At 29.1% G+C, this 14,349-nt stretch overlaps 1 protein-coding gene across 1 annotated transcript; it reads right to left on the bottom strand.

The window, feature by feature from the left end:
- Positions 1–581: 581 nt before the first annotated feature.
- On the bottom strand, positions 582–12,145 carry Phum_PHUM361900 (sodium/potassium-transporting ATPase alpha-1 chain, putative; the record flags this gene model as incomplete). The annotated part of the gene is made up of 19 exons (XM_002428032.1): positions 582–702; positions 1,182–1,283; positions 3,685–3,815; positions 3,886–4,060; positions 5,026–5,120; positions 7,054–7,310; positions 7,989–8,131; positions 8,217–8,355; positions 8,426–8,674; positions 8,763–8,994; positions 9,158–9,251; positions 9,325–9,436; positions 9,513–9,758; positions 9,849–10,070; positions 10,163–10,415; positions 10,545–10,658; positions 11,312–11,515; positions 11,899–12,021; positions 12,128–12,145. The coding sequence occupies 19 exons, from the start codon at positions 12,143–12,145 to the stop codon at positions 582–584; spliced, it is 3,030 nt and encodes a 1,009-aa protein (XP_002428077.1).
- Positions 12,146–14,349: the final 2,204 nt, after the last annotated feature.

The following is a 14,349-nucleotide window of genomic DNA, read 5'->3' as shown; positions in this document are numbered from 1 at the left end:
TTGTTATTAATTAATTATTTATTTTAATTGAAAATTTGCGAGTTTGTTTGTCTGTTTGTGTGTTTGTTTGTTTGTGTGTGTGTGTACGCATGTAATACCAAAGCAAAAAAGGATAGAAAAGAGGAAGAATTTTAATAATACAATCACCTTAAACCTAAATAAATACCCATAACTTATTTAATTAATTTTTTTTTTTTCAAAACAACTAAAGAGAAGAACTAAAAAAAAAAAAAATAATAATAATAAAAATAAATAAATAAATAATAATAATAATAATAATAATAATAATAATAATAATAATAATGAACAATTTACAATGAATAATAATAATTATTGCAACAAATGAATAAATAATCTTTCTCTTAATTTTTTTTCTTTTTTTTTTTTTTTTTCTCTTTTAAATAAATTAAATAAATCATTTTAATTTGTTTTTTTTTTTTTTTTTTTTTTGTTTGACGATTATTTTAAATAATTGAGCTATAAAAATCACTAACTTTAAATAACTGATTATTCTTTCCTCCTCCTCCTCCTCCTCCACCTCTTCCTCCTCTTACTCCTCTTACTACTACTACTATTTTGATTCAATAATATGTTTCTTGTTCCAACCATCCGCCTGGATTTCTACGGAGTAGAAAACGTCGAGCTTCGTCGTATAAGAAAATAGAAAGAGAAAATGGAATTGCTGGAAGCCACCAGACGAACCTAAAAAAGAAAAAAAATTTTTTTTTTTTTTTTTTTACTTGTTGTTACGATAATAATAATAATTTATTATATGAAAGCAAACCGCCACCGGAAGTTATGTTAATAATTAATTACCGGGTATCACCCCGAACGCAGAAATTAGTGATTGTTAGTACCCGTTTCTACCTAATTATTTTTTTTTTAGTAAGTAAATAAATAAATAAATAAATAAAGTAAATTTTCTCACGATGTAAGGTTTGGATTTTTTTTAATAATATGTATTTTTTTCGAGCCATCCTCCGGGACTTCTTCGTAAAACATAACGTCTTCCTTCATCGTACATAAATATCATAAGTGAAAATGGTATAGCAATAACCCACCATACCGGCCTATAAGTACATTTTTTTTCATATACACCCGTTATTATCATTATTATTTTTTTAAAAAAAATTTTTTTCGATAGTTTCGCCTCCTGTGACGTTTCAATCAAAAAAACTTACTTGAGTGGAAACATTCTCAATCCTTTTTCCATTCCCGGAGTGTATGATAAGAAAGCAGCCAAAATCGTTTCGAAAACCAAACCGAAATTCAATGCCCAATTCCTGTAAAATCAAAATAAAGATTTTTAAGAGTAAAAAAAAAAAAAACGTGGAAGAAGAAAAACTATTAATTCCCTCATTAATTATCGACCGAAAAAAATTTAAAACCTATAATTGTACATAAAATATCGTGCCTAATATCCACATCCAAGGTTGGCGGAAATTTAAAACCAGGTAGTCACTCAGTCAGTCAATCGAGTGGTTGATTTAAGTATTAAAAACTTGGTATGGGGGATGTCAAGGACCGAAATTTTCATCAAGAGTAATACAAATAAATAAATAAATTGCAAATTGAATAATAATAATAATAATATTAACTCTCTTCACAATTCAAGAGCCCCCCCGCAACCACCGCCACCTTTTCCCTTCATTCTCATTACTTCTTATGTGATTCTACCTACGCTCGCGAAAGGATACAAATTAGACTCAAGGTTAACGTAAAACCTAAAACAGAAATAATTATTATTATTATTATACGTAAAGGTCGACAAAATCAAATTTTTTTATATATTACGATTAGAAAAAAAAGGAAAATTCATCGTGGTTACAACGTGTAATGACGACAAATTTCCCCAATGCGAATCAACCATTTCGTCATTACTATTATTATTATTTTCTTATATAAATAAACGGTCAAATGCGGCGGCGGTGGTACTCGACGATAAATAATAAAGAGAAACGTGAAAAAAAAATTATTATTATCATTAATCGCGCTTACGCACACACACACACCAACCTCGTTCTATTCAAACATCAATTAAAATCTTTTTTTTTTTTTTTTTTTTTTCGTACAGCCAAAAATCTTTTATATTATTAAATACAAACCTTGAAAAGTCAAGGTGGTTTGTTAAAAAAAAAAAAAAATAGACAATTTTAAGTCTATCATTGACCTTCGAAAAAAAAAAATAAGTATACGAGAGTAATACGAATTGAAAGAAGAAAAAAAAAAACAAAATGGCAAATCATGATGTTGTGTGCGTGTGTTTTGCAGATCGTTGCCCATTGCCACGATCGAAAGAATGAAGAGTGGAAAAAGATGAAGAATAATGATAATAATAATAATAATAATAAGTCAACGGCCATACCGTGCTGGTCACACCGGTTCCCGTACGATCACCGAAGTTAAGCAGCATTGGGCGTGGTGCAAACTTGGATGGGTGACCGTTTGAGAACGCCACGTGCTGTTGGCTTAAAAAGAGCAAAAAAAAAATGAGAACAAGACAAAGTAAGAACCAAAAAACAAATCTTGTTCTACTGTCGACCTGAGGCAGCTCGACGAGAACGTGAATTTCACTGCTTCTGACCCTGGCCACTCCAAAGATGTTAGTCACCGGAGCCCAGTTCAGGAGACAAATCGTTCCCATCGAAAAAGACGGACTCAGGAAGACCTTCAAGAATTGATGTGGTGCTATCTTATAATAAGTGGCACCACCGAAATTCGAGTATTTGTCCCTAAGGAATCGGGTAGAAACCTCGGATAAATACTTAAAAACCCCGACAAGTAGCCTTGTCGTGTTTAATGGTGGACAATAATAATAATAATGCGAAAAACACACAGGAAACAAAACCAATCAAAATTAAAACTTGAAACAAACCGCCCACTTGTAAATTTTTTTTGTTTATAAAACGTATGCAAGAGCATTTACATACACACGCTTATACGTAAGCCTCCACCGCCATCGCCGCAGCCGCCATTTTGTTTATTTTATTTTATTTTTTTTTATATTTTTACGTTCGTCCAGTTTAATTAACGTGATTTTTTTTCTCATACAAATCACGGCGGTAGTGGCGGTGACGGCACACAACAACAACAACAACAAACGCCTCCTGATTTTTCTTTTTTTTTTTTTAATTCAAGGTTTTTACGCCCCCCCTCCTCTCCCTTATCCACCTCTCCATCCACCTCTCCATCCACCACTCATTTGTTTTCAATCAAAAAATAATTAGAATGAAAAATGACCGTTTAATAATAATAATAATAATAATAATTCGTTTGTTTGTTAAAATTTTTGCAAAAAAACAAAAAAAAAAAAAAACAGAAAACGGTCATCATCATCATCATCATCATCATCGATTGAATTAAACAATAAAAAAAATCACGCAATTTTTCGTTTAGGTTTTGTTGTTTGTTTGTTTGTTTGAGGTCAAGGAAAAAAAAAAAAAAACATTTTTCAAAGGGGGTTAATTAAAATTACCATTTGTCCGGCAAAAGATCCATCCATCCATCCATCCCTTCCTCCCTCCCTCCCTTCAGGGTTTAAAGAAAAAGGGACGTGAGTAAATCGATTTTTTTTTTTTCGTTTGGATTTTCCCTAGGTGAAAATCATGCGCCGTTTAAACGACACATGATTTTCTTTTGTTTCCATCCACGAATTTTCCCCCCGGAAAATCTTTTACGTCTTACCTCATTCCCTGGTGTACGATAGAATTTCTCCTCGTTTTACATATGATTAAATCAGCCCATTGAACGACAACGATGGATACGAAAAAAGCCGTGTGACAAGTATATTCCAATGTTTTCCTATCGCGATAAGTCTGAAAAAACCAAAAAAATTAAATATTGGGAAAATTTTTTAAAAAAGAGTAGGAAAATGGAAAAGCCTACCCATTCCTGTCCGTAAGAATCGGTTAAATCGTTAACAGCTTTCGAATCCCAATGTTTTCGTATTCCGAATAATTTTAACGGTAGAAAACCATTTTCAGCCATTATTACGAAATAAACAAAAAAACCTGCGGCAGCCTGTATCATTCCGATTTGACCGTAGGCCATGGAAATCAACCTGGAAAAGAAAACAACAACAAAAAAAAATCACACCCGAAAATTATTCAAATTAGATTCCAGGTTCGAACAGGTTCGGGACATGTTTTTTTTTTTTTCTCCCTATTGATGGGCAGAATTTTTATAAGACAAGGCCACACATACAAAAACTTTAAGTATTATTATTATTATCATTGAAATAAACGAATTGAAACTCACGAGACGATCATCATCATCATCATCTCACAATCGTTTAAATTTCCTATCGATTACTAATATTATTATTATATATGTTTTAATTACTAAAATATTACTAATTATTATTATTATTATAAAATTAGTATTAATTTTTTTTTTAGTATGTACAAAAGCAATAAATTAAAAATGAATGAAAAAAAAAAAAAAAAATTTAAAACTAAATTCTACAAATACTATTAAATCATAACTAATTCTACATTTTTGATTAACTAAAAAACTAAAATACTAAAATTAGTAGTATTAATTATGTTTAGCACAAATTTCTACAGGAAATGAATTATGATTTTTAGTCAAAATCAATCAATGATGAATTTGAGTTACTCGATAAATAAATTCAAAATTTAAAAATGACGTAAGCAGACACCATTTTAAATTTTTAAAAAAATCCCCCCCCTTTTTTGTTTATACGTCATCCATCTTGTCCCTTTTGTAATCTGAATAAATTTGAAAAAAAAAAAAATTTAAACGACAACATCAAAAGCAACATGTAAAAACAAACAAACAAACAAACAAACATACAAACATACAAACAGTTAATATAAAATATATAACGACACGCACACACGCACTCGCACGCACATTGACAATTCCCATACAATTTATCGTATTCGTATTGTTAATAAACGATTTTGTTAATCATTATTATTATTATCATTATTATTAATATTATTATTATTAGCAGACAATTTTTTTTTTTAGTTTTTTTTAATATTATTTTATTGTTGTTACCTTTCGTTAACGAGTTTATCAGTGAACGGATTACGTGGTGGACGTTTCATGATATCCGCTTCCGCTTCCTCATATGCCAAAGATATGGCGGGAACCTAATTTTTAATTTATAATAAAATAATAATAATAATAATAATACAAATTCAACACAAATCATTTTTTTTTTAAATATAATTAAATTAATTAATTTTTACTAAAAATTTAAAACTAAGTTTTTTTAACGTTCTTCTTCTTCTTTGGAATTTCTTCGAAGAGTAATAATAATAATAATAATAAACTATCTTAAAATTATTTTAAAAATTATTATTATTATTTTTTTTTGGTTTACGATTGCATTTTGGAGTTTTTTTATAGTCGTTATTATATCCGCCATATCGTTTTTTTTTTTTTTTTTTTTTTTTTTTGGAATTTTTATTATCATTAATTAAATTTTATTATTGTTCTAACGATACCTAAAAATACCTACTAATTTAGGTACAAAAAAAAGAGTTTAAATTGAATTTTTTTCCCTTTCGTAACAATTTATTATAATATATAATTTCATACGAGCGGCCATCCTTTGCTCAACAAACAACAAACAGCACAACAACCGTAATAAATAAAAAACATTTACTCTTTCTTTTGGAAACGTACAAACAACAACTGACCTCTTCTTTGACCTTTCGTACTTATTATTATTATCATTTTGATTCATTCATTCATTCACACCGACCGACCCATGATTTAAAATCAATTAAAGAGTAGTAAAACAAAACTCTCTCTCGAGTAGAGAGTGATTTAAAACAACAACAACAACAACAAACAAAAAACATGAACGACACACTCTTCACACGTACACACAATTTAAAATAATAATAATAATAATAATAATAATAAAATGAAAATGAGTGCAAATTTTTTTTTTTTTTTTTTTTGAAAAATTAACACGGCAACACATTTTAAATAAATCACGTGATCATTTCGTCATCACGAAAAATCAAAACAAAAACAAAAAACCTGACGAGAGACTCATCATTACATATATATATATAAAGCACCACCATTGCCTAAAATAATTTTTTTTTTTTTTTTTTTTTTTTTTTCAATAATGATAATAATGATGATAAACAATATATAAAATAAATCATGGAGTCGTTTCATTCAAATAATTCTCATTACGAATAAAAGCATGCAGTTTATGTATGTATATGAACGATAGCAAATTTTTTAAAGAATTTTTCAAATCAATAATAAATAAATTTAAACGCTTTAGGACAGCAAAACAGTCATGTAACCTAACCTTGAATAATACTTTTTTAACTATCTATCTATCTATCTATCTATCTATCTATCTACACGTTTGGAATGCCGAAAAGAAAAAAAAAACTAAATAATAGATAGATGAGAATGATAGATATATATATACTTGTTTAATATGAGAAATAAAGACAGAAAGTTTTGATGGTGTAATTAAAAAAAAAAAAAAAAAAACTAAAAATTAGCTCGAAATCAAATCAAACAGGCTGCGTTGTAAACAATGTGCAAGCTAATTTAATAATAATAATAATAATAATAATAATGATGATGATTTAAAAGAGTAGACATTTTGTGATGTTGAGACGAAAAAGAGCGTAGAAAAAAAATTCATGTTTAAAGTGAGTAAATGAATTTATATGCAAAAAAAAAAAAAAAGAAAAATTTGAATGCATGCTTTGCGTGTCCTCATAATTGTTTTTTTAAAACCTCCATGATTATTATTATTATTATTATTATTATTACCTTTCGTTAACTAAATTATCTTTGTAAGGATTTCTAGGACGACGCTTCATTATATCAGACTCAGCTTCTTCGTAAGCTAACGATATGGCGGGAACCTAATAATAATAAACCAAATAAATAAAAATAGGATATTAATTTTGACGAGAGTGGGTATACACAACTTGACAAATTTTTTTTTTTTTTTTTATCCTTTGTCTTCTTTCCTTTTTTTTCCTTTTAATCACGTAAATAATATAAATAAAGAAAGGGGATACGAAAAAATCCACTCACCATATCAGTTCCCAAATCAATGCAAAGAATAGTGACGGTACCCAAAGGTAGAGGGATATCCAACATAATGAAGGCAAGAAAAGGTGAAATTTCTGGAATGTTCGATGTCAGAGTGTAAGCGATTGATTTTTTTAAATTATCGAAAATCAAACGTCCCTCTTCGACTCCCGTTACGATCGATGCGAAATTGTCATCTAAAAGTATCATGTCGGCTGCTTGTTTTGATACATCCGAACCTGCGATACCCATGGCAACACCTAAAAAAAAAAAAAAAATGATACATTTAAATTATTTGTTAATCGACACATAGTAAAAACAAGCAAGGTACCGTAACTTGGAAAAACTCCAAGCGTTTATTTTACAGTTATAAAAACCTGAAAAAAAAAAAGGTCATTTTTATAGGTACTTTTTAAGGTACTGGATTACGTAAAAATAAAATATTTATTAGTTAATTAATTATTAATAAGGGATTTATTACAAAACTCTGAAGCAAATGTTTTTGAAAATTTTATGAATAAATCAGGTACGTAAGTACGATCAGGTGTTTAAATTTTCATCATTCCTAATAACGAACCCTTATTTAAAAATATTTTAAAAAGAATATAAGAAAAGGCCAACCTCAATCAAAATTCAATTGACCTTTGGTACGTTAAACAATTCAAATAAAAACTAAAAGTCATTTCAAATTTTTTTTTTTTTTTGGTCATTTTTATGCATTAAGTTTTTATTATTATTATTATTATTATTATTATTATTATTTTAAGTGTATTTTGATTTAATTAAAAAAATTTTTACGAAAAAAAAAATAAAAAGTCATCTTTGCAAAATTAAAAAAAAACCTTGATACCTATAGGTATATTCTGAACGATTATTTTTTTTTTTTTTTTTGTCAAAACCAAGGCCGACAATAATAATAATAATAATCGTTCACTTACCAATATCTGCTTTTTTCAAAGCCGGCGAATCGTTTACACCGTCACCGGTTACGGCTACGATGGCACCCATCCTTTGACAACCTTCCACGATGATCAATTTTTGCTGTGGTGAAGTTCTAGCGAACACGATTTCTGTGTGATACCTAATTTACAATCAACGTTGTAACTTTTATCTTTTTATAAAACAAAAAACTTTACAATTTTTTACAAGAAGAAAACTCTGATCACCTCAGTATTTCATCCAATTGGTCTGATGTGAGATCTCTCAATTCTCCACCGTGAACGACAGCCGCTTTGGCTTCCCTAGGATTAACTTCCGATACGGGTATGTTTAATCGTTGAGCAATATCCTCGATGGTTTCGTTTCCTACGTTTTTTAAATCGCAAATTTAATTTAAATTATTCGCTAAAAATACTCTCGTCGTGCAAGGATTTACCTTCGGATATGATTCCGACCGATTTTGCAATGGCTTTTGCTGTGATCGGATGATCTCCCGTGACCATAATTACTTTAATACCAGCTGATCGACATTTAGCTACGGCATCGGGCACGGCAGCCCTGGGAGGATCAATCATTGACATGAGACCGACAAAACGCAATCCGGTTATTGGGAAATTAGGATCGTCGCTGTCGAATTTGAATCCCAAAGGAAATTTATCAGACGGTAACATTAAATCACAGAATCCTAACGACAAAAAGTCATATAAATAAAATAATAATAATAATATTTTCAATGGGAAAAAACGACAATAAAAAAATTTTCTTTCGGGTACCTAAAACTCTTTCGCCTAAACCACCGAGTTCAAGGTAAGCATTATTGAAAGCTTCTTTCATTTCTTCATCCAAAACTCTTTCTTTTCCAGCAATGAATATAGAAGTGCAACGATCCAAAATTCTTTCTGGAGCACCTTTCATCACCATAAGATATCTCGGGTCATCAGCATTATCAGTTTCGTGAATTGAAACTTGGTATTTGTTAGTTGAATTGAATGGAATTTCGCAGACCTACAGTTGAGAAGGGGGGGAGGGGGAAAAGCGATAATTTATTAACATTCATAGTTCAAAGCAATTATTTACTTTTCAATACTCCAGTCATGGAATAACAAAAAAACAACTTGTACCTGACAAGGTACAAGAGCAATTTTTTTTTTTTTTTTTGCTGACTAACCTTTTTATTTTTTTTACGTATTGTCATCACGTCACCCAAAGCAAGTTCCATACATTTTAGTAAAGCAGCTTCCGAAGCGTCACCATTAACTTCCCTGAAGAAATAAAAATTAAAATTAGGAACACGTACCTACAAAATGATTTATCGGATTAAATTTTTCTTTTTACCTTTTTAAAATTGGAATTCCTTCTTGACCACCTTTAAATTCGGCTCGATTGCATAAAGTGGCAATCTTGGACAAAGCTTTAAATCCTGGACTGGTTCTATCATATTGAACACCTAAATGAAAATAATACTAGTACGAACCTTAAATGTAATTTAAAAAAAAAAAAAGAAAAAATTTGTATTTAAATACCAGATTGATCTTCCGTCGTATCCGCTTCGATAATTTGATTGTCGAACCACATGTGAGCGACGGTCATTCGATTTTGCGTAAGGGTACCTGTTTTATCTGAACAAATGGTAGAGGTTGACCCCAAAGTTTCGACAGCTTCTAAATTTTTAACGAGACAATTTTTGGAAGCCATTCGTTTGGCGGTTAGAGTCAAACATACTGTTACGGTAGCAAGTAAACCTTCTGGTACGTTGGCCACAATAATACCTATATTGGGTATGGTAAATGATGCATTTAAAAATTCAGAAAAATTTTTTTTAAAAAAAAAAAAATTCCTCCAATAATTAATAATTTTACCTATTAAGAAAATGACGGCATCCAACCAGTGATAACCCAAGATGAAAGCAATTAAGAAGAAAGTTATACCTAGAAAAACTGCTACGCCGGTAATGAGCTGGATAAAATGATGGATTTCTTTGGCGATCGGAGTTTCTCCAGTATCTAATCCAGATGCTAATCCAGCAATTCGACCCATAACCGTATTATCTCCGCAACTGATGACGACACCTTTAGCAGTACCTGCAAACAAGAAATTTTCATTTCGATTTAAATTTAATAAAATAAAATTTGTGTTTTTTTTTTTTTTTTTAAAAATTTAATCAACTTCGTACCTTCAACGGCATTTGTCGAGAAAAATGCCAGATTTTTTGTTTCTAATGGATTTTCATGAGTGTATTCGATACTTCTGCTTTGCGGTTCGGATTCTCCAGTCAATGACGAATTGTCAACTTTAAATCCTCGACTTTCTATAATTCTTATATCCGCGGGTATCCTATCTCCAAATTTAACTTCTACCACGTCACCAACGACAATATCTTCGGCTCGAAGGGTAAGTTTTTCACCTTGTCGAATAACCGTGGCAAACTAAATAATATATCAAAAAATTTCAGATTTTTTTTTTAATGTTCAAAACAAAGGAAATTTGAAATTTTTTTAAATATTTAAATATTTTAAACATTTTCTTAAATTTTCTTTTTTTTTTTTTTTTTTTACCTGGGGAACCATATTTTTAAAGGATTCCATAATTCTTGAGCTTTTGTTTTCTTGATAATATGAAAATACGCCAGTTACGATAACGACAGCGGCTAATACGATTCCAAGGTATAACTATAAAAAAAAAAATGTTATGATAATAATAATAATAAAATTTGCCAATAGCCAGGATGTGGGGAGGCGTCAGATCAGAAACTATTCCGGTCATCGTGGGAGCAGGACTGGGAGCCATGCCACCATATTTAATAAAAGAAAATTTAAAAGAAGAAACCATCCAGGAAATCGCCATATATGTGGGATGGCCCACATTCTTCGGAAAATATTGTGTAAATAGCACCAACAAAATTCGAGTATTTGTCCCTAAGGAATCGTCGGGGAAAAAACCTGGAATAAATCCTTAATAACCCCGACGAAAAATAAAAAATCTTGTCGTGTTTAAGAGTGACCATAATAATAATAATAATAATATTAGTATTAAAAACAAAAAAAATTAACAAATTAGCATATTACGTTCGTGAATTGTCATCAACAATTTGTAAATTAAATGACATTCTAAATTAATTATAAAGTCACGCGTGTGAAAATTATATGAAAACGTGTCACGAAAATTTTTTTTTTTTTTTTTTTTTTTTCCCCCCCGAAGGTTTTTCTATTTAATAAAAATAATTGATTGCCGCGGTCAAACGCCATTTTTTCGTTTTTAAAACACCGTACTCTATTTTAATGACGTGTTGGTTGGTTTAAACATGGCATAACATCTTACTTACATTGTCATCAGCTGGTTCTTCGACGGTTGTTGCTAATATACCATATGCGATGAAACAAAGAATCGAACCGATCCATAGGAGAAGAGCAAATCCACCGAATAATTGTTTGCAAAATTTAACCCATTCTGGAGTTTGTTTGGGTGGCGTCAAAGCGTTCGGTCCATCCCTTTCAAGATTTTCCTTTGCCTTTGCATGCGTTAGACCCTGAGCGTAAAAGAAAAATGATTTTTCACTTAGTCAGACAAAATATAATAATAATAATTCTCCTTGGTGAAACAATACAGATTTGACCTACTATATTTTTGGTCACGAAACGTGAGAGAAAAAATAAAAACCCTCCTCCAGTTTCGTGAAAAAACCGGGAAAGAGAAGAAGAAAAGAAAAAGGAAAATTAGCTTTTCTTGGCGTGTCTTAACACTTGCCTTTTTATACAAAGGAAGAGAAAGAAAAAACTTTAATTAATTAGGAGTCAAGCCACTAACTTTGACATTTAAAATGTTTTTTTTTCCGGTACGGGGAAGGGGAGGGGAGGGAAGGGGGAAATTTAATTTTAAAAATGGAAAACGATCATATATGTATGTACTCACGGTTTCAGCACTCGTATGAAATCTTTGATACAATTCATTAACCGAAATTTTATGATGATCGATATCGAGCTCTTGTTTGAGATCATCCAAATTTCCTTCTTTTTTCTTTTGCGGTTTCCGTCGCTGGAAAAACAATAAAAAAAAAAAAAAATTATTTTCTTTTTAATCTCGAATCTTTATTATTATTATTATTATTTTATTTTTTATTAAAAAACGCAATGTGGATTACAAATCGATAATTCATCATATTTTTCCCTTTTTCCCGGACTATTTTTTTTTTTTTTTTGAAGGAAAAAATTTAAATTGGAAAATTTTAGAATAGAAAAATTTTATTAAATTTTATTTTATTGCTCCCCAACTTTCCGAAACGACGAAAGAGAAGATTTTTTACTTTTTTTTTTTTTTTTTCGGGGGGGAGGGGGGAGAGAGAGACGGCGGCGAAAATCAATAATAACCATATATAATTTTATCTACGTACAGGTATGAAATAAAAAAAATAAAAAATTTTCCGAGGTATAAAAAAAAAAGAAATGAAAACGAAAATGATCTCTTAAACGTTTTTCGTAATAAATAATTCAAAAAAAAAAAAAAGGTTAAAAGTTCGAATGCATGTGAATTTTTTTTTTTTTTTAAAAAGGAAAAAATATCCATGATGATGATTTTTTTTTCCTTTGAAAAATCGGAAAATTTTTTTTTAAACGATCAATTAATTGGTTGGTTGATTACGTTTTGACATACAATTTTTTTTTTTTAATAAAAGAAACTGATAATACACACGCACACACACACACACACACACACGCACATATATGAAGTTAAATAAAAAAGAAATTTTATGACCTGTGTGGGTGTGCGTGTGACCAAGCAGAAGAAATTTTTAAAAAATATCATTTATCAACCTTTCTGAATAATAAAACAAAACAAATCGATTTTAATAAAGCCTAAACCGATACGAGTAAAAAAAAAAAAGGTTTTATTGAGCTTTTTGGGGAGACTAATTATTACTTAAAAGGAAATTTTCAAATTTTCCACCACGTTAGAAAGAATGATACCTGAATTGTGTTAACTTTTAAAAAAAAAAAACCATTTCGTAATCATACCAGAGAATACTAAAAAGAAATAATAATAATAATAATAATAATAATAATAATAATAATAATAATAATAATAATAATAAGCAAAGCAAAAGCAAAAGGAAAAAAAAATTCAGGGTAAAAATTTCAAATAATGCTTTGCTTATATAAAAAACACCCCCCCCTAAAAAATTTTTTTTTGTAAAATTGAAAATATGAGCTTTTTTTTTCCTTTTAATTTTTCCATATAATTTCCTTTGATCGGGTTGTTAATTTTTTTTTTTTCCCCATTTTAATTTAAAAAGTAATTGGAAAAACTTTCCAGAGATTGTTGTTAAAAAGTGTGTTGAATCAAAGAAGCAAAAAAAAAAAAAAAAAAAGAAAAATTTACCTTGGCATCTCCCATTTCGATTCACTTGCAAATTTCTTTTCTCCCTGGAAAAAAAAAAAAAAAAAGGAAAAAAATTAAAAAATTTTCCACTTTTTTTTTTTTTTTTTTAAATGTCAAACGGTTAAAACGTTCTTTATTAATAATTAATCCCTTTTTTTCCCGTTTTGTTGCACGAATCTACAATTTTATCATCATTTATTGATTTATTTCCATCATATAGATTTTCTCTCTTTTTAAATACTAACTAACAACAACTACTACTACGGTTAAGAAAGAACAAAAAAAAAAAAAAACGAACGTGTTTGATAATAATAAATCAACATTTAAAATAAAAAATTCATTTTAAAACAATAATAATAATAATAATAATAATGGGAAAATTTTTTTTTTAAACACCATTTTCCGAGGAGAAAAGGTTTTTTTTTTTTTTTTTTTTTTTTAAATCGATAATTCAACTGAATTCGGTTAACACACAGAGAAAAAAAAAAAAAAAATTTTCTCTAGAAATATCTATAAATTTTTCCAACTTTTTCCCGTTTTTTATCCTGAAAATTATTTATTTACGCCATGATAGTCGAAAACTAAATTATTATTACAATTATTGTTTTAAATTTTATTTAAAAAATAAAATAAAAAAAAAATAAAATCTTACCTGTGATTAAACCTCTCTCCAAAGAAAAGACAGGAGCGACTGAACGAACGTTAACGGCTACACTGCAGTTGTGAAAATTTTTCATGTGACGTCATAATGCGGAGCAAAATTTCTGAACGTACAACGTTCGAAAATAAGAGTGATACGAATTTAAAAAATATATATATATATATATATATACAGAGAAGATAATAAGAAACATGGAGATTTTTTCAATACTTTGACCAATATCCAATTCTAAAATATATAAATAATTAATATTTAAAATAAAATGGCAAAATATTAATTTAAAAAAATTTAATAAAATTATTTTATTACCAATTAAATCGTCAGAT

Source organism: Pediculus humanus, genomic scaffold (assembly GCF_000006295.1).
Source record: "Pediculus humanus corporis 1103172107775 genomic scaffold, whole genome shotgun sequence".
Taxonomy (NCBI): domain Eukaryota; kingdom Metazoa; phylum Arthropoda; class Insecta; order Psocodea; family Pediculidae; genus Pediculus; species Pediculus humanus.
The sequence above is the reverse complement of the archived record's forward strand: the minus strand, read 5'-3'. Positions and strand labels throughout refer to the sequence as shown.